The following is a 22,538-nucleotide window of genomic DNA, read 5'->3' on the forward strand; positions in this document are numbered from 1 at the left end:
ACAGGCTTATTCAAATCCTAGTCCCTTCATGCAGATACCACCTGGACCCATGCCCCTGAGCTGTTAGTCCACCCTGGCTAGGGAATCATACTCCAAAACTAGTGGACACCATGGGTACCAGAGCCATGAGACCAGTGAACAAATACAGACACAGAGCAAAACAAACTCTAAAAATACAGCAAAATGAGCCTCCACCCTTTATGCAGTAAACAATGTCAAAGCATGCTCTGGATTGCTAACCACCACAGGGTAGAAAGAAGATTCTTTTGTTCCCCTCAGGCCCTTATTAGTTGCTCTGAGAGCTCTTCCTTTAAATGAGCTGCCACAAGTGTGAAAGCCAAAGAACACTCAATCTGGAAACCCAGAAACCCAGAGACCCTTCAGTTCAGCAATCAGCAAACATTTGTAAGGATCAGATAATAAGTTGTTTTCAGCTTTCTATATTTCATACTTCAAGGCTGCCTTCCTTGTAGGAACGGCAGCCATAGACAAGATATAAATGAATGGGCAGGGTTTATGTTTCAATAAAACTTTATTAATAAAAATAGGCACTGGTAGCTTTGCTCTGTGGTTGTCTGCCAATCTCTTTTCTAGTCCAATTCTTCCCTGTGCAGATGAGGAGAGGCGAAGTGACTTCTGCAATCACAGGGACATTTCAATACCTACTCAAGAACAAGAGCAGACTTGAAAGGATTGGGAGGAACAGCAAGATTGGTGGGAAGAGTAGAACAGCTGGGCCACCACATTCTGCTTTTTTGTTGAGATGGGGTCTTACCTGGATTAGACTCTAATCATGATCCTCCTGATACCTGCCTCTTGAGTAGCTGGGATTATAGGTATGCACTATCATGCCTACCCCCAATTGGAGATTTTGGCTAAGTAGAGCTTCACTACAAGGGACCAAAAAGCAAGTAGAACACCGTAAATTAAGTATCTTTGTACAAGCTAAAGTCTATTGGGGCTAAGAAAGACAACCTACATATTCAGTTAAGCTTGCAGAGAAGGAAGTATATGTGTATGTTGCTTGTGGTCATTTATTCATGGTTTACCTACAATATCCCTGGAGAAAAGCTGGAAGAAGGGGGAAAGGGAACTGGAAAGCCACTGCACTCATCTGTGAACAATTCGGGAAGAAAACAGCAAATTCATCTTTTCCAGTCAGCAGCTAGTCAAACATCTAACAGCACATAAATGGTCACTGAGGACAAGCCCATTTGTCCAGGGCTGAGAACAGGTTGTTTGGGCTGTTGAGCATTTCCAAAACAAGTTTTCTTGGTCTCATAACAGGTTGTGGCAAGAACAAGAAATGAAGAGTGGAAGATCCCATGATCCTTCTTTGAGCTTCCTTGTGGGCTGGCTGTGCCTGCACGGTCAAGTTTGCTCTCAGAGCATTCAGATCAAGCTGGTGTTAGGGTTAATTCTCCCTGCTAGTGACACTCTTTGATGAAGTGATTCCTCTAAGCACTCTTTGGCAGCTGGATAATCATGTTAGTTTGGGAGGACTAGGAGGTCAGAGTCATTCTTAAGCATAAGGGTGACATTCTGCTTGAACCTATACCCTAGTTTATTTAAAATTTCACCTCATGTACAGGGGCAAATTCTTCCCCTGAAACAGGTGAAAGGCTATTAGCTCTATCTGAACCATAGAACAAAACACTTGGGCAGGGAGTGTCAAAGAAAGCAGTGAGGCACAACCGGGTGGGCCAGCATCAGCCCAGTCTCAGGAAGTACCCTCAGGCTCCTGGCAGCGGTGGTCTGCTCTTCAGGACCTAAGGTGCACAGCATCAGGCAGAGTCTGGGATTACTTATCACACAATCCAGAGAAAATATTCAACGATCAACCCAACCTGTGTGCTGGAAATTCTCAGACCCACTGAACGGTCACTGAAGAACCTAAAGCAGCAGGCAGAAGACAGAGCAGAGTTCAGGCTCACATCCTGAAGAGTTGAGGGGACAGGAAGAGCACCTCCCTCCTGGGAAGTCCTTCCCGCTCATCTGTGGCCCTCATACAATTAGCATCATACCTGGGTGGCTGCTGCAAGTCCCTGAAGAAAAATCACTCTACCCTGCGGGTGGTTCTTATTTTGAGACGAGTTTCCAGGCCATAAACGCTCATTTCATCATGCTAACTATCTTTGACAAGGGTCTGAAGAAAGCCAAGAAAAATTTTCAAGTTGGACAAAGTACACTGGGGTGTGTGTGCGTGTGTGTACCCAGCAGCAGACAGGGCTAGCACAAGCCTTTCTCCCACTTACCCCACTCCCATCCCTAAATCCACTCATTGTAGACATTGACAGTGAACTCTTCCCAGGAAGTAATTCAAAGATGTTATCCAAAGCCCAGTATGGGGTGCCTCTATTACTTGGGGAAGATGAGAGGATGTGAAAACCTTCCCCAGGTATGCACAGACCAGCCTGGCTACTTTAGCTAGAGGCCCAGCTAAATTCAAACTTCAGATAGACAATACATAGTTTTACAGTGTAAACACTCTATGGGATTTATCTACACTAAATAATTTGTTGCTTGGCTAAGCTTTGAACCTAGGTGGGCATTTAAAATTTTTACCTGCTACATCTAACAATCCGAAATCCAGAGAGCCAATATTGGTCTTAGAAAGCCCTGGGCATTAAAAAAAAAAAAAAAAAAGAAAGCCCTGGGCATTATGGTCCCAAAGATGGGTGGAAGGGCCCAAGACAAAGGTCCCCTCATAACGACTGCTCCACTAGAACTTGAATCTTCACTGACTTTATTAACAGTTTCAAGGCTAGAAGATCTAACAGGACTTACCTGTCTACATTCTATCAATATGTAAGCCCTTAAAAATATTAGTCACCACAGAAAAAGGATCAAATGCCCTAGCATGGCAGATAGCAACAACAGCTACCATTAACTGAACACTAACATATGTCTGGCATTTTACCTTTCTCCTCCTCATTCAACACTCACAATCCCGAGTGAGGAAGGAATGCTACACTCGTGTACAGGGTGAGAAAAACCAAGACTCACAGAGACAGAAACACACAAAATGAAACAAGTATTCGAAAAGCAGTAGAACCAGGATTTGGTCTTCTTTGGCTCTCCCTCCCTCCCTCCCTTCCTTTTCCTTCTTCCATGTTCTCTTCCTTTGACTCCTGGACCATCCCATCCTCCATCATCAGTTTCCTAGATCTCAGGAACCAGACATCATTACCTATCCCCAGGAGACTTACTGTCTTTACTTGTTACCCACATTGCTACTTTCAACAGACCTAATCATGTATTTAATCACTGAAGGCAGGGGCTACATTCTATATATAACTTCAAATTGTGCCACACTGGGTACCAGTGGCTCTTACTATAATCTGAGTTATTCAGAAGGCTGAGATCTGGAAGATCATGGTTTGAGTCTTTGAGGCCCACCCAGCCAGAAAAGTCTAAAAGACTCTGTCTCCAAAATAACCAGTAGAAAGCTGGGTTTTTGGAGGTGTGGCTCAAGTCACATAGTACCAGTGGAGTGAATAAGCTGAGTGAGTGTGAGGCCCTGAGTTCAAATCCCAGCAATACATACAGTCCAACCAAACAAAAAACATGCTTAACACATAGTTTAAATTCAATGAACATGTGCTCACTGAAAGAATGAATAAATGAATGAGAAACATGCTAGTGATCCAGGCAAAATTTAACCCACAGATGTGCAGGTTTACTAGATGCCTTTTGGTTAGTCCTAGGAAACCATGGTTACTTCCTGCTTTGACAATCATGGCTGCTGTAAAGCATTTTTTCCCATGCTCATGGCCCCCAAGGGCAGTCTGGCCCTCACAATTCATGGCACACAAGGAGGGGAAGGCTATTTTTTGAATTTCAGAAGTGACTTGGATGAAGGACTGACTTCAGTACGCCCAGACCCACTTCTGCTTTCCCTCTTCCATTTTCCACCAGGCATGACTAAGTGCCTGATAGGAGTCACTGGAATTTTCTGTCTTCTCATTGAGCCTCCTCTCTGCTGGTTTGGAGGCAGCCTTTGGGCTGCTCCATCACAAGATCCTTGCCCCTTCTCTCTTTTGCCTGTAAGCTCCTGTTTGGCTGCAGGAACATTTTGCCTTCTCTTTAAAAGTCCAGTGCCAGGTCTTTAGGCTCTCAGGAGAGCTGTTTCTGCCCAAGAACCACCTGAACTTTCTACACAGACACAGACACCTTCAGCCTTGGGGGTGAGTCTGAAGTAGAAGGTGCTTCAGACTGGCCACTCCATGGTGGATGAATGGGGACACATGCAGGCTTGCTAGTCTCCAGCTATTGACTCTGAGCAAGGGAGAAGACAAGAGGCAGAGGAAAGGCAGAAGGCCAGAGACAGATTAGGTGGGGCCCTGGACAGTCACCAGGGGCACAGAGTTCTAATCTTCACACTGTATGTCTTGAACAAGTTCTTCCAGGAAATTAAAATGATACATTGAATGTCAACTCTATGCCAACTGTGCTAAGAGGTTCATACCAATTACTTCACTTCTTTTGGCCACAGTGGTTAATGGTTAGCATATTCAGAGCTGGCTGTACCAGCAGATCTGTAAAGTTGTTTCTATGTTCCATGGCTTGAAAGTGGCCCCCACCACAAAGCTTACCTTCCCAGCCTCTCCTCCAGCCCCAACCTGGCTCTGCTAGTGGTTGTGCAGTTTGTGGATCACTGAGTAAGACTAACAACCCCAGAACCTCCTTGCCACTTTGCTCATTTCTATCAACCCTCTGCTTCAGGCAGACATGACTCTGGTTTCTTTTCCTAGGCAGTCTTTATGCTGAATGATCTAACCACAGACAAGACAGAAGCCTGTTCCTGCTGAGGCAAGGCTTCTGCTAGTCATTATGCTCTGCACAGAATGGACAGTCCTGATTTGTTGTCTGATGCTTCCCTGTGTTCTAGAATTCATGCCTTAATGAGAAGTGATAGAAACCAAGTGTCTGGGCCCTCCTGCCTTGGCTGGACTCCACATCACACATGACAGCCCTGAGCAGCCCTGGCGGCACCTGTCAGAAACCAACACGCACATCTGAACAGTCAAGCCTAATTCCCAAGAAGCTGTTTTGACTTGACATCTGAAGATGTACTGCATCTAGAATTATTTTACAGGGTGTGTGTTCAGGGCATATGTGTGCACGTTCCACAGCTGAAGTGTTCTATAAATATCAGACGCAGCCTGTACAAAACCCATCACGTACATCATGTCCTTAATTCCATTTAGTAAGTTTTCAATTTATATCTGACCTCTGGCAACAGAGAGGGAAGTTTCTCACCACAAATACAAAAAGTATGTGAGCCTACCTTAAACATGTTTTCCACTTAATGTCTCAGAAATGTATCAGAACTCACTGTTCATCAGGTAGAGACTAGACCAGGGACTATACAGATGAAGGTACAGAGGCCCAGAAATGTGACATACTGTTCCCAGGACCACAAAGGAAATGAACAGTAGTGCACAAATGAGATCCAGGGCTCCAAACTCCCAGCCATTCAAAAACAATTCTGATTCCATTAATAAATGTATGTTCTTCTCTGATGCACTGTAAAAACCCAAAACCAACTCCCTTACCCTTTCCTTTCAGACTCTATGGGGCATCTGTGTATTTTTCCAAGAAAGAAAATATGTTACTGAGACAGTGTTTAGTGATGGAGAACATTTTCTCAGGGCGAGGTGGGGTGGTGGTGGGTGGAACTGAAGCCTGAGCATTCACTAGTTCTCACAATGGCACGGATAAGTGACTTCCCCTGTGTGACTGGCAACATCAACCCAATACCATTTTCCACTGAGAAAGCAGGATGGGCAAGGAGTTTGGTCTTTAGAACATCCCCGTAAACCACGCAGATAAAAGACCTGAGCAGAGATGGCCTGAGGTGTCCTGCTGAGGGGCCTGGGAGAGAGGACACAGCGCTGGGCTGTACACGCTTGTGCCTGGCACAGTTAAGGCTGTGCAGGCCCCCAGCATGGTGAGTGGCTCTGGCAGGGATGAGGCTGTGTTAGCTGCAATTGATGGCCATGCTTTTCCATGGAGCTTATCATCTCACAGCAGCAGATGTCAGGCTCTAATAAATAACACGCTCTCCCTGACCTACACCATTTGGAGAGGATGCCTGGATGTCAGGCGGATCTGGAATCCTCGCCAGCTCTGTTGCTGTCTCTTCTGACAGGAAAAACAAACCAAATCCCCTGAAGATACTTTTCCAAATGATTCTCTTTGGAGAGTTGGTGGATCCAGTCACTTTGTGTTATTTATTTGGTTTATATTTCTACACTGTGTGAGGAAAAGCCCAGGAACTTGCTTACATAGAAACCCAGGCAGGCAGGGTACTTGGGCAGTCCAAGCTGTGTTGACCTGGGCCTGGAAAATTCCCTCTGTTCTCCCAAGGGGAGTTCAGCTGAGATGAGGTTGGGATTTTTTAGAAGGAACTATTCCTAGGAAACTTGGGGTAAAACAGAAGACAGAAAGCTGGTGATTCATGGCAGTGGTTGGGCTGCAGGTTCTGTTGCTGAGGTCTGCCCCAGATGGGCCCCTGAGGCTGATCTTTCTGGGAGCCCAGCCTAGGCTTCTGGGCATTCTGCCAATGTCCCCTCCTGCCCAGAGTTCATAGTGGCTCCCCCTCTGCAGAGGGGACTCCGGGATGAATAATTACAGCTGGCTGCAATTCTTACCTTCCTGGTCAACACCCTACCCTTAGGTGCCAGAGAGGGGTTCTGGGAACACAGACATGAAGAGGAGGGACTGGTCCCTGGCAAGTGGTGATCAGAGGTATGAGGGAGGGAAGAGTGAGAGAGACAGAGACAAGAGAAGAGAAGACATAAACAGAACAATCAAGTCCCCATCAGTTCCTCAGGCTGAACGGTATCTGGGTGAAGACTGAAGAGAAGCGCAGAGCTAGCTAGTTCCAAAGCTGCCCCAGCTGTGTCCAAGGGGCACAGGGACTGACTACAGCTTACTCTTGACAAAAACAAGGCATCAGTGGGGGCCCTAAGGATCTTTCAACAAAGAGCCAAGAACAGTGATTAATTCCTGGAGCAGCAACACACCAAAAGGCTCATACTATACCATTTACTGTATGAACGCCTCTCCTTCAGCCTTTCACAGCTCCCCAAAGAGTTCCTAGGCCTCCCCTCATCATGTCGTGGAGACATAAAACTAGGATTTCCACACTGTAACCAGGGATCCTAGAGGAGAGGGACCTCACTGGTCACAACAAAGCGTGGAGAGGGACTGCAAGCCCAATGAGGCCCTCTCATCTCTTGAATTAAGAGGAGGAGATCTATTTTTAGTTGTTTTATTTAGAGAACTAATGCATGAGACTGAAAGCATTTGGCAGCTAATAAGTTGTTTCTTTTCTTTTAAAAATGACTGAATACTAGAGTACTGGTGATGAAAAAAATTGAGATATTCCAAAAGATATAATTTTAAAAATTCTTGAAAGTTATTCTGCACAGACAACTGGATGACAGATAACTAAAGTATGCATGGTGAAGAGCACCATATCAGAAGTTATGGACCAGTTTGGGAGGGTTTGCATAGGTTTCTAAATAAGAAAATAATGTCTCCTTGGGACTCTGAAGCAAGAAGGGAAGCAACAAATGATTCGGAGAGGTCATGATAAACTGCTCCCATGTGTTTACAGATGAGATACGTTTCAAAATATTCTTTGGTGATTCCTTTCATAGAATGGATTTCAAGTGTGGCAAGCTAGGTAGTTTGTGGTCTGGGGGTTAAATTCCATTTTAAGATATTACTTAGTCCTTTAAGTCTCATGTGATGCTTATGCAATGAAATTCATGCAAAACATTACTCTATAGATTTCTTGGACTAGAAAGGAAAACAAAAATTCATCTGTTCTAGTCTTACAGACAGGTCTAAAAGCTACCTGATAAAGACACTAAGGTATTTTTTTTAAAGTGGTGGTTGATTTTACATAGATTAGTCAAATATAAAGGACAGAATCTCTCCACTTTTCAACTGGTTATGTTGGCACCAAGAAGATAAAACCACAAGAGAATTTCTACAGAGCTGCACTGATGAACTTGTGGAATGGTGTGAAGGCATACTGTAAGTAGTAACGTTCACGGGGGAAGGAATAGGTGCCTGGGTATTATACAGGTGTATGATTATAAGTCTCTGTGCTTGGTTTGTACATTGAATGCAATCTCTTTGATGGTTTTGAGAAAGATTTTAAAATAAATTGTCCCTGGAGAGGAAAAGATTCCTTACTACCTTTATCAGAGAACTATAGAATAAGATGGAATAAAGTTTTTTTTCCTTCTTTTAAAAAAATTATTTAAAAGTCAGTTGACCATTAAAAGCAAAATAGCTAGGCATGGTGGTGCCTATAATCCAGCACTCAGGAGACTGAAGCAGGAGGATGATAAGTTCAAGATGAGTCTGAGCTGGCCAAAGTAAAAAAAAAAGGCAAAAGGAATAGCAACATATTATGAAATTAATAAAATATGCACAACTAAATATATGAATAACAGCATAAAAGCTAACAGAACATATAAAAAGAATCATCCTGTTTCAGGCTTTTACATTATATATGAAGTACAATAATATTTACTCATGGTAGGTTCTGGCAAGTTCTTTTTAATATGCAAATAAACAAAATATGAGATAAAAAGATGTATATAAAAAGTCAACAGGAGTAAAAAGTACATGGGAAGATAGGAACAAAAAAAAATCCCTAAAATAACAAACCCAGCAAGACAAGAGGACTTAAACCTAATGAACTCATTAATTATATTAAATATAGATGAAAAAATACACTCATTAAAAGCAGCTCCTGTGTAGGCTCAGGCTTACTCATGGCTACCCATGATTAGCTATTCAGGAGACTGAGGTCTGGGGATCACAGTTTGAGTCTAGCCTAGGCGGGAAAGTCTGAGACTATTTCCAATTAACTGGCAGAAAAAGCTGGACTGGAGGTATGACTCATGCATGTGGTAGAGTATCGGCCCCGAGTAAAAAAATCTGAATGAGACCCTAAGTTCAAGCCCCAGGACCCACACAATTTTTTAAAAAATTTACAAAATGTTTCTTCAAAATATAAGGACACATAAAGTATGAAACAAAGAAGGACAAGGAATGTTTTCTGCAAATACAAGCCGAAGAAAGCTGGTACAACTGTTTTAACATCAAAGCAGACTTAAAGTCAAGCAGTTTTAGGAGAGTCATTTCATGACAGAAGGGCCAATCTATCAGGAAGACATAAGAATTCTAAGTATGTATGTATCTTATCAGCACAAGCAACAGATACTCCTGTTTATGATGAGGTCACATTTGATAAACCCATCATAAACTGAAAATATCCTAAGTGGGATATGCACTTCACTACTTAACCTACAGAACAGCCCTAGTTCTCTCCCCCAGGGGCTGTGGCATGCTGCTGTCCAGCATCATGAGAGAGTGCTATACTAAATATTGCTAGCTCAGAAAAGGAGCAAAATTCAAAATTTGAAGTATAGCCTCTACTAAATGCTTAGGATCTTTACATCATGTGTAAAGTTGAAAATTTACAAGTTGAACAATCATTTAAAACTGCCCAATACATCATAAATTACATGTTAATCACATTGCAATACCAGTTGATTAAGGAAAAAGACTTATACAAAGATGTAAAATAATTTTTTTTTTGGTTGGTTATGGGGTTTGAACTGTAGGCTGGGAGCTGTCCCTCAGCTCTTCAGCTCAAGGCAAATGCTCTACCACTTGACCCACAGCAGCACTTCCAGCTTTCTGAGTGGTTTATTGGAGATAAGAGTCTCAGGGAGTTTCCTGCCTGGGGCTAGCGCTCTACCACTTGAGCCACAGCACCACTTCCGGCTTTTTCTGCTTATGTGGTGCTGAGGAATCGAACCCAGGGCCTCATGCATGTGAGACAAGCACTCTACCACTAAGCCACCTTCCCAGCCCATCAATTTTTAAAAAAGTAATATAAAAAGAGATGTCAAAGCAGTATGTGACACAATCTAAGGAGGTTGAAGAGAAGAAGGGCAAGGGCTGCCTGGGAGTCAGTACTTGAAAATAACTATATTAGCCAGGTGCAAGTGGCTCATGTTTGCAATCCTAGCAATTCAGGAGCCTGAAATCTGAGATCAAGGTTTTTTAGCCATTCTAAGCAAGCAAAGTACGCGAGATTCTAATCTCCAGTTAACCACCGAAAAGCTAAAAGTGAAGCTGTAGCTCGAGTGGCCAAGACCAAGCTGTGAGGAAAAAGCTCAGGGACAGTGCCAAGGCTGAGTTTAAGCCCTAAGACTGGTGTGTGTGTGTGTGTGTGTGTGTGTGTGTGTGCGCGTGCACACGCGCGTACACGTGCATGTGTGTGCACAGATACACACATTCACCCATATGCACACGCGTAAACCACTCACCACTCCATATAGAAGAAGGTTGGAAGCTGAACAAATTTGAGGGGGTAAAAGCAGGATACACGGGAGGAAAGGGGTGAGTGAAGGCTCTGAGGGACAGATCAGAAACTTATCTCCTGGGCCTTTCATGTGTGAGCTCACTAATTGACCCTCATGAGGAGCCACACAGCAGGGAGGAGGACAATCCTGTTTTACAGGATGAAACTCAGAGAGGTTATGTCCTCTGCCCTAGGTTCAAGTGTTTATAGGATTATACTTGAAGGAAGGAACCGGGATATGCATGACCCCAAAGATTGTGTCTACACAGTAAAGGGTATTTTACTTGTGAATCTGCTGGAAAAGCATGAGCAAGAAATATGGTGGTAGGAAAAGCCCTGGTCAATGGCAGGAATAACCCTTTCTAATTCCCATGTTCAGGATTATGCTCTTCCAGGAGCATATACACAGCTGATTTCACTCAAAGGACTCTCAGGCTGTTTGTAAATGTAAGAGTGTTTATGTCACGGGAATATAAACCTCTTGTGTACTATGTACAGTGTTCTTTTTTTGGGGGGGAGGTCTGGTCATGGGCCTGAACTCTGAGCCTGGGCGCTGCCCCTCAGCTCTTCAGCTCAAAGCTAGTGCTAATCTACCACTTGAGCCACAGCACCACTTCCGGCTTTTTTTTTTTTTTTTTTTTTTTTTGATGCTGAGGAATCGAACCCAGGGCTCAAGCATGCAAGGCAAGCGCTTTACCACTGAGCCACCTTCCCAGCCCCTTATAGGACAAAGAAACACAGTGTGTAAGGAATGCTATAGCCAACTTTTCTCTCAGTTGGTTCTCTCCATGCCTCTCGCCAGTCTCTAGCCTATACTGGAGGACAGTTCTTGGCTATGTTTACCCATTACCTGGCTTTCTGACACAGCCCAGTACACTCACTCAGTTCATTTAAAGGACAGAGCTTTTAAACTATTCCTTTTTGCTAGCATAGACTGCTGGCTTTCTCTTCTATTATATTTCTTCACTATAGGAAAAAGTAGATTTTTTTTAATGTTACTTCAGATGTTTCCTTAGACTGGTGTTAACATAAAACAAATGTCTCTTGAAACTCTGAACCAATCTGCTAAGATAAACAGGCTTCACTGATGATGTTCCTATACTAAATCACAGGCTTGTACTCAGTAGCTTCTTGAAGACTCAATTCAAACATGCTAAAATGTCTATTTAACACACACACACACACAAAACACACACACACACACACACAGATTGCTTTGCCATGGAAACCACAAAGACTTGTCTGGTTCAGACTCTATAGCACATACCACAAATAACAGCCCATCTTCTATGGGCAGATCCTATGTATACACAGAGAATGCTCAGAAAATTAAAACACTGCAATACTTCAGACATACAACTTATTCTATATTTCCTTTTAACTGTATTTCAATATATGTAGTCTTAATCATTTGTTATTATATTTGCATATGTTTATTTTTTTTAGATTGGGGCATAATGATATAAAGGGAAAATACAGAAAGAAGGAAAGGGCACAACAGTGTCAGATCACAACAACTCTGGATTCCACTTATCAATTTAAACTATCTGGATTTCTAGAGAAAACCAGTGAATAATTTAAGGGCTCTAAACCTGCAAGTCATGTATGATAGAGACTATGGGAGATAAAATATCTGAGAGGAAGAGGTAAGAACAAGAAGTCTTGCTAGCAAGTACTTCAAAACCATCAGAAGTTCGATATGATTTATCACCTTGCTGAGCTACAAATCCATGAAGCCATGGACAGCTTCCAATTTGTTATATCTCCAGCATGGAGCAAAGGGTGTGGAACATGGTAGATGCTTACTAAATACTGGGCAAACAAATGAACAGAATGCTTAATAGTTTTCATTTGTAGCATTCTTTGGATCTGATCATTCTTTAGCTAGGATCACAGGTGTGAGCATACAGCTACTCAGGGTGATAAAATCATAACCACATGTAACTCTATGACTTATTTTTGGAAACTACCATTTCAATTTACTGCTCTTCTAGTCTAGGAGGTAGTAGTTCACAAAGACTGATACTCAGATACTTAAGTTTTACCTACAAAAACCACTCAGCACATTTCTTTGTTTACCTATGCTGTATGATGAGGTAAACCTTGCACACTAGGAAGTTTGTGAGCAACACTTGTGACTAATATCCCAGCACCAGCTGACTTACACCTCCATCAAATCATTATGTCCACAGCAATCTTAGCAATTTGAGTGTCTGTTTATTGGACCAAGCAATACACTGGGATGTGGCTGTGGAACTCACTGCAGACACGCAATGATGTACATAATTCAGGGATATTCATTTGATTCCATATAAGAAAGCAGATACTGAATTCGTGAGGTGACCACCAAGAGATACTCTTATTAGTTTATATCACTTGAAATTTAGCTTTTTAAAAAACATGACAATAGCTGCAACATTCCATCATCCCCTATATGCCCACAACTCTCTAGTTTTTAAAAAATAATTTAAAGAGAAAAGTAGATTTCTGATAAATTATCCTATCCATTAAAAAAAGTAATCATAGCCAATTTTTGGAGACAATGGAAATTGTAGGACAAAGAAACACTTTCAGCTATTATTTCAATTATTTCTTCTCCTTCCCTCCCTCCCTCTCTCCTTCCCTTCCTTCCATCCTTCTTTTCTTCCTCTTTCCTCTTCTACCTCCTCTTCCACTTCTACTTCGAACTCATAGGTCAGTACTCTAATCTATCACTTGAGCTATACTTCAGACCTTTCTGCTTTCATTATTTTTAAAATAATGTCTCTTTTGTTGAGCTGTCTTGGACTTTGATCCTACTTATGCTTCCAATTATAGCTGGGACGACAAGTATATAACATTGAGTCCAGTAGCTGTTGAGATGATATTTCTCAAACGTTTTTGCCTGGGATGGCCTTGAGCTGTAATCCTTCCAACCTTTATCTCCTGAGTAGCTGGGATTATAGGTGTGAGCCACAGTGCAAGGCCAGGTCAGTTTCTTTTTGACAAGGCTAGTAAAAGGGGATAGAAAACTTTTCCTATAAAGGGTCAAATAGTAAGTAATTTTGACTTTGTAGATCTTTGTTGCAAGTACTCTGCCATTACTGTGTGAAAGCAGTCATAGATACCAAACAAAACTCTCTTCTCCACAGGAAATAACAATGTTCACTTACTTTGCTCTTTTGGCCATTTCATTTCCATCCCATCTGGGGCTGTATGGATAATTTTTTTGGGCCTGGGAGTAAAGCTGTCCGCTGTTAGTAAAGTGATAGACGGACTGAAATGTGAGAGTCGGCTGATCTCGAGGAAAAAACAGGGGCAGGTCAACTGGAAAAACAGAAAAAAGGAAAAGAAACAGTGAAACACATTTTAAGACACTCTTTTGGCTAAACCAGAACATTGAGTAAAAGACTATTAGATCTACAAATACTAATTGAGGCTTAGATCAGAGGTATGGAGCAAGGGACTAAGTCTTCTTCCCTTTCTTCAAGGAGTTTGGATGTAGTAAGGCACATCCAAGGCAAGTGTGAGTATGAATGACCTGAGGTGTAGCAGAAGCATGGCGATAACCCACTCTAACTATTTCTGGTCTCTATACCCCATATACTCTTGAGCAATGTCTTCCTCATCTAAAATTCCATGAGGGAAGTAAAATGGATGATATTTGGCAAGATAGACTTGGAAAAGGGACAGAGAGGGCGGAGTATAATCTTTCTACTTTACCACATATGGTAGCTAGACCACCAGAAAAAAATCAAGTTATCACCCTGTTCTAATCAAGCAGTGGATTTGGATACTCAGCAGTTTCCATTTTTTCCATATGTGTTACCACATATATTTATATCTCCGGAATCAGAGGGGGCCCTTGGTGGTACACACCAGGAAAAGATCTAAGCACTAAATATGCCCACTGGGATATGGGTGGTGTGGCTGATTCCTGATCCTTGCTGTTCGTGGGTAGCATGTATTATGCGCTGTATCTTTTCATTTCAGGATTTTTTAAAAAAGTGTGTATGCCAGTCCTGGAGCTTGAATTCAGAGCCTGGGCGCTGTGCCTGAGCTTTTTTTGCTTACAAAGAGGTCTCTTCCACTTAGCCACAGACTCATTTCTGTTTTTATTGGAAGTTTACTGGAGATAAGAGTTTCACAAACTTTCCTGCCCAGGCTGGCTTCAAATAGTGATCCTTGGATCTCATCCTCCTGAGAGCCAGGATTTCAGGTTTCTGTAACCCAATTTGCAAAACTAAAAAGACTTGCTAGGGTTAGCTGAGGGAAAGCATCACAAAAAACAAATTGCTTCAACAGCACATTCTTTAAGGTAGATAGTATGTTTGTGTGAATGTTGTCCATACCTAGGCCCAAGAAAGACACATTATCAAATATAACAAAAAAGCCTATCAAAGTTCCAGCTTTATACAGTACTTTGTACATACTTTCTCTAATTTATTACTTAAATCTCTGTGAAGAAGATATTTTGATCATATGTATTTAACAGAGGCATAAACTTGACACTCCACTGGGACTTACGAACTTAAGTAGGTAGGCAGAGGCAAGCACCCAATGAAGAACGATTATTCAAATGCCTGGCTCCAACTACGTGACACTACCTCCTCCCGCTGTAAGGGATACTGGTATAACCTGCTGACAGCTCACTCACGGCGCATGCTGTAGTACAACTTAGGAAGCTGGAGGCTCCATTATGAGGATGTACAAGGTTCATCTTTGCTACCTAAGGCAGATAATCTTAAGAGAACATATACTAGGTAGTGTTATATCTATCATTAACCCAGTGTGGGGTGATAATGAACTTGGACTAGGTTCCTCTAAGCATCCAACATGATTCCTTGAAGGAAAAGTGAGAGTCACAACAGACTTTACAAAGGAAAACCAACCAAAAAAATTCCCAAGAAACAAAAAAGCTGTCCACTTGGCAAGCCTCTCAGCCCTGAGTACACTTGACTCTGATCATGTCTGACTCAGCTTGGTAGGGGGTTTCTTCAGATGAATCACACTAAATAAAAATGGCAAGACTGTGAATGCCCACTTTTTTATTCACATTGCCCAAATGCCACCACAAGACAGTCTCAATACATGTCTATGTATTTCAAAGCAGAAGTTCTGCAGCATATAGAGGACAATACAAAATATAAAAAGATCAATCTAGAATGATAATTCAATCTGGAAAAATCCTCTTATATTACTTAAGTTTGATATGTAACATCTTCAATTAATTTGAACAAATATTGTATTCCTAAGCCTTTTCTATCTTTTCTCTTAACTCATTTGAGTGACTAACTTTAGAAAAAGATGCCTATTTGCATACAAGTTACCTTGTCTTCAATTTTGTTACATTATGTACACATTTCTCAATATAAAACAAGATTTAAAATAATCCTAGAGAAGCATTTTACATGCTAGCTTCCCTACCATAAAAGTCAACAATTCCAAATAGCAGTTTTCAAGGGTAACAATTTACAAATTTAAAGCAATTGCAGGTATCATTATAAAAAACAATGAAGATAATACTATAGGCTATGTGATTCTCAAACAACATGCTTTGGAATACATTGTTCTTAAAAACATTTTCTTGGCTGGGTGTTAGTGGCTCACGCCTGTAATTATAGCTATGCAGGAAGCTGAGATCTGAGGATTGAGGTTCAAAGCCAGCCCAAGCAGGAAAGTCTTTGTGACTCTTATCTACAATTAATTACTGAAAAGCTGGAAATAGTGCTATGCCTCAAAGTGGCAGAGCAACTAGCCTTGAGCACAAAAGTTCAGGGATAGGCCCTGACTTCAAGCCTCAGGACTGGCACAAAAACAAAACCATTTTCTTGAAGGGAGCAGGTCTTGCTATGTTGCCCTGGTTGACTTCAATCCTGTGTGTTTAAGTAAGATGTTGTATGGTCTTAGTCTCCTAATTGGTAGGAACTATCAGTACCATACCTGGTTGGAATAGATTCTTTTTTCATTATTATTATTTACAAATAAACTGTTGGTATCAGTAGTTTGACAAGTTGGGAAATATTTTAACCTATTTCTGAACTATCTTATTTGACCCAAATTCTCAATTAGCATAAGAAACAATTTAAAAAGTGAATGCAACCTGTTAACCTAGGCAAGTAAGATGTCCCATAATACCCCAAAACACTGAGTTTACAACTTTTTTCTCTATGGAGATTTGTCTAACAAAGTACAGTTGAAGCCAAGGTTAAAACTTGAATATTTTCTCTGTGCATACAGTAGCTGGATTACTAGGGAACAGGAATGGTCTGCAAACTTTCGAGATAGAATCAGTAGTGTACATGTTAATCCATGTTTGAGAAAATAACATTTAAAAAATACAAATATCTTGCTCAAGTTAACTACGTTGTATCCTGTCTATAATAGTAGTTAGTAAAAGAGGGCTTCTTTAAAAATGTTCTATGCCTAAAAGTGAGCTAATAACTAAAATATTTACAAGAAATACTTCGCCTACTTCCCTTGCTCCTGTCTCTTTCTTTTCTTTTCTTTTTGGCAGTACTACACATTTGCTAGGCGCTAACACTTAAGCCATGCTTCCAGCCCCAGTCTTGGTTATTTTTGTGACAGGGTCTTCCTTTATGCCATGTCTGGCCTGAGCTGCATCCCTCCTACTTGTGCTTCCCTGTCTCTGGGGACGGCAGGCTCTTGCCACTGTAGCTGGGATAACAGGCATGCACCATGGTGCCCAGCCATGTATTTTTCTTTCTTCTTTTTTTTTCACTCTTAAAATGATCATACATTATGCCAGCTGTGGGGGCAGCACACTAGTAATCGATAAGGGGGATGAGGCAGGAGGAACACAAGTTGGAGACCAGTCTGGGTTATAGCTTAGCTGGGCACTGGAAGCTCATGCCTATAAGCCTAGCTACTCAGGAGGCTGAGACCTGGGGATCATAGTTTGAAGCCAGCCTGGGCAGAAAAGTCCCAATAAACTACTCAAAAAAGCCAGAAGTTGTGCTGTGGCTAGCCTTGAGCATAAAGAGGTTCAGGGACAGCACCACTCAGGCACTGAGTTCAAGCCCCAGGGTGGGGGTGGGGATGTGGGGTTGGGGTAGGGGGTGGTTATGGAGGGGGAGATCATATGTTATTTGTATAGGAGGGTTTCACTGTGGCATTTCCATGCAAGCATACAATGTACTCTGCTCTAACTCATTCCTCTGATCACTCTGTTACCTACTTCTCATCTTAAGACAATTTTAACATGTTACATTATTTTCAGGCACACAAATAAAAGACTTTGAACATATTTATCCTCACTTCCCCTTTGTTAGCTCTCCTGCCTCCTGCTAACATATGCCCCAAGCAAGCCTGTTGGATGGCACAAATGAGTCAGAAATTTAACAAAAACTTGTTTTCCTTATCCCCCAAAGGTTTCTGCCACTGAACTTTTGCTTATAGGTTAACTAATGATTTGTCTGATACACAATAACACAACTACTTTAGGCCATCAAACAGCTAACTTGCTTTGAAGCCCAGAATTTTGCAGGTTCTAAGCAACTTGAGCCCATAGTTTTGGTTATACCAAAATTGAACACTTTAACCACTTGCTTTCTGGAAACCTACTGACTTGGCTTTGATTCCTGGGGCAAAATCATTCTCTTTGGTTCAGTTACTTATTGTCAGTATTGTTTTGACAACTATACCATCTTTCCTTCTTCCTGTATATGGAAGCTTTCTATCCACAGAATGGGTAGTCCTCCCTTATTGGCAGATTTGCTGCACCCATTTCTTAAGCCCTTCTTTCAAGAACTTATTGAAACAAGTCACACCAAACACTTCTCCTTCTGTTCAAAGTGGGTTATTCTCAGGACTCATCTACAGGATTCTGATGGCCTGGGAGAAGGCAGGGATAATTAAGCCTACTCTGGACAGTGGCTACATGATGGGCTCTGGTGCTCCCAGACAACAACCAGCTCTGGCTCTGGGGGAAGTAGAATACTCTGACAGTGTGCTTGTGCTGCCTCTCTCTACACACATGGTTAAGGGCAGGTGGACAGTTCCCCCAAACCCAGCTACCCTGCTTCTAAATGCTCATCTTTTCACCATCTGAAGACTCCAGGAAAGAAATATTGAGGTTCACAAGACTGTCTAGGAAAACTTCGCTTCTCCAAAGACCCTAACAATGGAAACTCACCCTAGTAGAACTAAAAGCAATGCTATACTGTGCATTCAATTAACAGGATTGCCCCTGCTCTAGAGATTTTGATTATGGCTTCTTTTTTCTGTCTTTTTCTTTTTTTTCTTCTTTTTTTTTTTTGCAGGTCCTGGGGCTTTGAACTCAGGGCCAGGGGGCCATCCCTGAACTTTTTTGTGCGCAAGGCTAGTGCTCTACCACTTGAGCCACAGCACCATTTCCAGTTTTTTTTCTGATTGGTTTTTGTTTGTGATAAGAGTCTCATGGACTTTTCTGCTTGGGCTGGCTTTGAATCATGATTCTCAGATCTCAGCCTCTTGAGTAGCTAGGATTACAGGTGTGAATCACTGGTACCTGCTTGATTATGTTTTTCTCTAGGGAAAAAAAAGTGTAGAACCTACCTAATTGTGGCATGATGAAAACAAGACACTTTAATTGCAAGCAGTGATAGTCAGTCAGAGATGAGGAGCATATAACAAATAAAAGCAGAATTAGAAGGGAAAAAGATTCTAGTCTGTGGCTACAAAAACTACATATCCTACTTACTCCTTAAGCTATTACTTCATACTCCCCATTCCTGATAACTGAAGCTAGACACCATAGTTAAGTAAGCCTAAAAGCCATTCTCCACCCGTCTGTCTCATAAGCAAAGCCCCTCCTCCCACCTAGAGTTTCAAAGTGTACTCTTCAACTTCCATAAATCAAGGCATGGAAATGTGACTCACTCCTACCAATGGGACTTGAAGGGAAGTCATTGAGGGGGCTTCTGAAAAATATTTTCCTCTCTGATTAAAGACACATGGAAGTACAAATCTCCATTTCAGTATCTAGCCTTTTAATCCTATCACATGAGGTTGTGAGTCTTGTAGCTGTGGCACCCATCTTGTGACCATGAGGAGGTGAACCTAGTATCCCTGAGCTATTGAAGACACATTATTCCTAGAACTCCCCAGCGATGGGGGCCGTCATGTTTCATGAGATAATGATCACAAGGCTTACTATTTAACTCCTTTTCATAGGTACAGTCAAAGCCATTTGGGAAATATTATTTACTGTAGTTTCTGGTCAAGAAAGGCAGGAAAACTATATAATCTAGTTCAGAAATATTTCCACTGAGTATGGTTAAAAACCATTTGAGAGACATAAATAGGAAAGTTTTAGTTGTCTGGAAAGTTCAGTTTTGTGGGACAGTTCAATCCTTGAAAATGCCAAACAAATGAGGGGTTAACCATAATTGCTTCCCTGGGAGTCACATCATCAAATATTTTCATCATTATTCACAAGATGGCCATTATTTCATTTCTTCAGATCTGACAAGCTACATGTTACCATGCTTGCTCTCAAGTCCTTGGGTTTTCAGAGAAGATAATCGTGCCTCCATTTATTGGTGGTCAAGGGTTTATGTTCCCAGCTGAGATCTTCTCTGGTACTTCTGGTTCCTCAAAAAGTCTTAACCCCTTGTTGGCTTGCTGTAAACTCATGGTCTAATGGTGACTCCATATGAGGCCAATTCTAAGAGCAGTTGGCTCACATTTCATTCCCAGGCTATCCCTTGACAAGTGCCTGAAGACTGCTATTCACTTATTGACATTCCACCCCCCCTCCCACATCTTACTAATTACACAATACACATGATTGAGAAAAACAAGCACCACCAGGTAACTGAAATACTCACTTATGAGAACATAACAGTAACATTCCCACTGTTTGAGATACTAAAAAAATAACCTCCTCTTATCAATGTTTCATTTAAGTGATGGGGAGAACTGTTAAATTGGTTTTACTTTCTTTTTACACTCTTTTGTGTGACTTGATCACTTAAGAGGTTGCCTGTGAATTCTGAACATTACCAAATTAAAGCTTCCTGAATTTTGCTTTACATGCTAACAAAAATCTTGTTATGGAAAAGACAATAATATATACCATGGCAATCAGATAAAAATGTCCTCAACATTTATTAGCAGAGACATTCCAGGCAAAATACCTCTTTGCATCCTGATTTTCTTATTTGCAAAATGAGAATGCTTAATTCTTATCTTGTATTTGTTGAAAGGATTAAATAAAAATCAGGCACATACTAAATAAGCATTTGTTGTTCTCTCTTGTTTCCTGTTTTATTAGTTCTTTTCCTCTTCCATCTATACTCTTTCATATTCATGAAATTTTTGGTAACGATAGCATAATCCTTCAGGTACTTAAACTTGAACAGTTATGGTGGGAATCTTTCTCTTTCTATGCAAACCTTTAGGTCTCAGTAAGTAGACCCAATATGATGTAGCCTCTTCTTGATGACAGGGAACACCCTAAAAAGTCATTACACATCATGGCCTCAAGGGTTAATAAGGAAGACTTAGCTTGCTATTTCCCAAGTGCCTCCTACCCAGTAGCCTACACTCCCCAAACTGTCTGCTGTTAAAGCTGATGTGGCTTTAATGTGGCACAGTGAGGTCCCAGGCCTACTGGGATGTGGTGCATTATTTACCTCTCTGACTACAAACTTTCTCTGTGTTTCTCCTCTCTAGCCAACTCTTATTTCTAAGGCATACTCAATCTCAACAGGATTTCTTTCCTGCCACTTCTCTTTCTTTTGTCTGCTTTGTTCTAGACATCTCAGTTTCTGAAGGGTAGGGTTAGGCTGACCTTGAATTCCTGGACACACCTGGCAGGAAGTGCTGATCTACTGACGCAGCTTAGTACTGTGACCTCTGCTTGTGTTCCTTAGGCACGTTCAGCGGTGATCTCTGCTTCTTTGGTTGTTTCCTTCCAGGTTTACAGCTGACCTGGACAGCTGAAGTTTTAGGAAATATGGTCTCTGCTTATATATTGCTAGCATTTCCTTTTGAGATACTTCATAGAGACAAACAAATCATTCCTGCACCCAATGTGACACCCATACATATATATGTGTACCATACAGTGTTGGCCAGTAAACAGCAAATGTTTTCTCACTTGCCCACTTTAATGAACTTCTCTTCCCATGGGATCAGATGTTCTCAACTTCAAATCAGTAGTGACACCATCAAGGAACCAACTGAACATTGATGTTTGGCTCCACTCTAGATTTTGAGAGATTTTGTGGTGCTTCCCTGGGTAGAAATCACTGGGTGTTCCTTAAAGGTAGAAGCTTGAATTACCTATTTCAATGTTCTTAGCACATAGTATACTAAGTAGTATAGGAGTGATACTTAATAAATGCTTGCTGAATGACAGGAAAGGAGCAAATAAGGAAAACACAAATTAAAACTGGAATGAGATTCCGTTTTATAACCACTAACTGTACAAAATATAAGAGCTAGACAATACCCAAGGCTGAATTGTCACTCACTGATGATTTAAAGTTCTGGATTGCTAACCCCTGCTATAGGAAAAATGAAGGTACACGCATTCCATGACGCAGCAATCCCACTCTTAAGAAACTCACATGAGCATAAGAAGATGGTAGTGGAAGGCTGTCGCAGTAGTTTGTGATTAAAAAAAAAATGGCGGCTATCTTACTTGTCTATCAACAGGCGACTAGATAAACACGTGTTGTGTTCTTTTTACAGAATTCCTGACAGTGGATTAAAGAAATGAACGAGGAGCTGAGAGTGGGAGCACACACGTGTGATGGCAATATTTTAGAGCTACAGGTGTGGGAATGGTGAGTTTAAGGCCAGCCTGGCACATAGTGAGTTCAATAAAAGCCTAGGCTACAACAGTAAGATCTTACCTCAAACCGAACTAAACCCCAAACCAAAAAGAAATTCACTAAGGCTTTAAAGACCACATGCCAGAATTTCAAGAATATAATGTTCAGTGAAAATAGCAAATTACAAATTAATACTTCAACGTGCATTTATAAAATCTGAAAATATGCATATATGAATATGTATACATTACTTACAAATATCTACACAGAAAACCCATGCATGGCTAAGATGAATACCAAGTGAAGGGTAGTGGCTGCCTTGGGTGACAGGTGGAAGAGAGAGATGGGTTATCAGGGAAAGGGAGGGGTGGGGA

General features: G+C 41.5%; 1 protein-coding gene across 1 annotated transcript in view; it reads right to left on the reverse strand.

The window, feature by feature from the left end:
* Positions 1-22,538, reverse strand: part of Bre (brain and reproductive organ-expressed (TNFRSF1A modulator)) — a 405,798-nt gene that overhangs the window by 13,871 nt on the left and 369,389 nt on the right. Inside the window, exon 11 of the mRNA XM_013013787.1 lies at positions 13,555-13,708. Coding sequence (XP_012869241.1) covers positions 13,555-13,708 — 154 coding nt within the window. The remainder of the gene's footprint in view (positions 1-13,554; positions 13,709-22,538) is intronic.

The sequence above is a fragment of the Dipodomys ordii genome, unplaced genomic scaffold (assembly GCF_000151885.1).
Source record: "Dipodomys ordii isolate 6190 unplaced genomic scaffold, Dord_2.0 Scaffold20, whole genome shotgun sequence".
NCBI lineage: Eukaryota > Metazoa > Chordata > Mammalia > Rodentia > Heteromyidae > Dipodomys > Dipodomys ordii.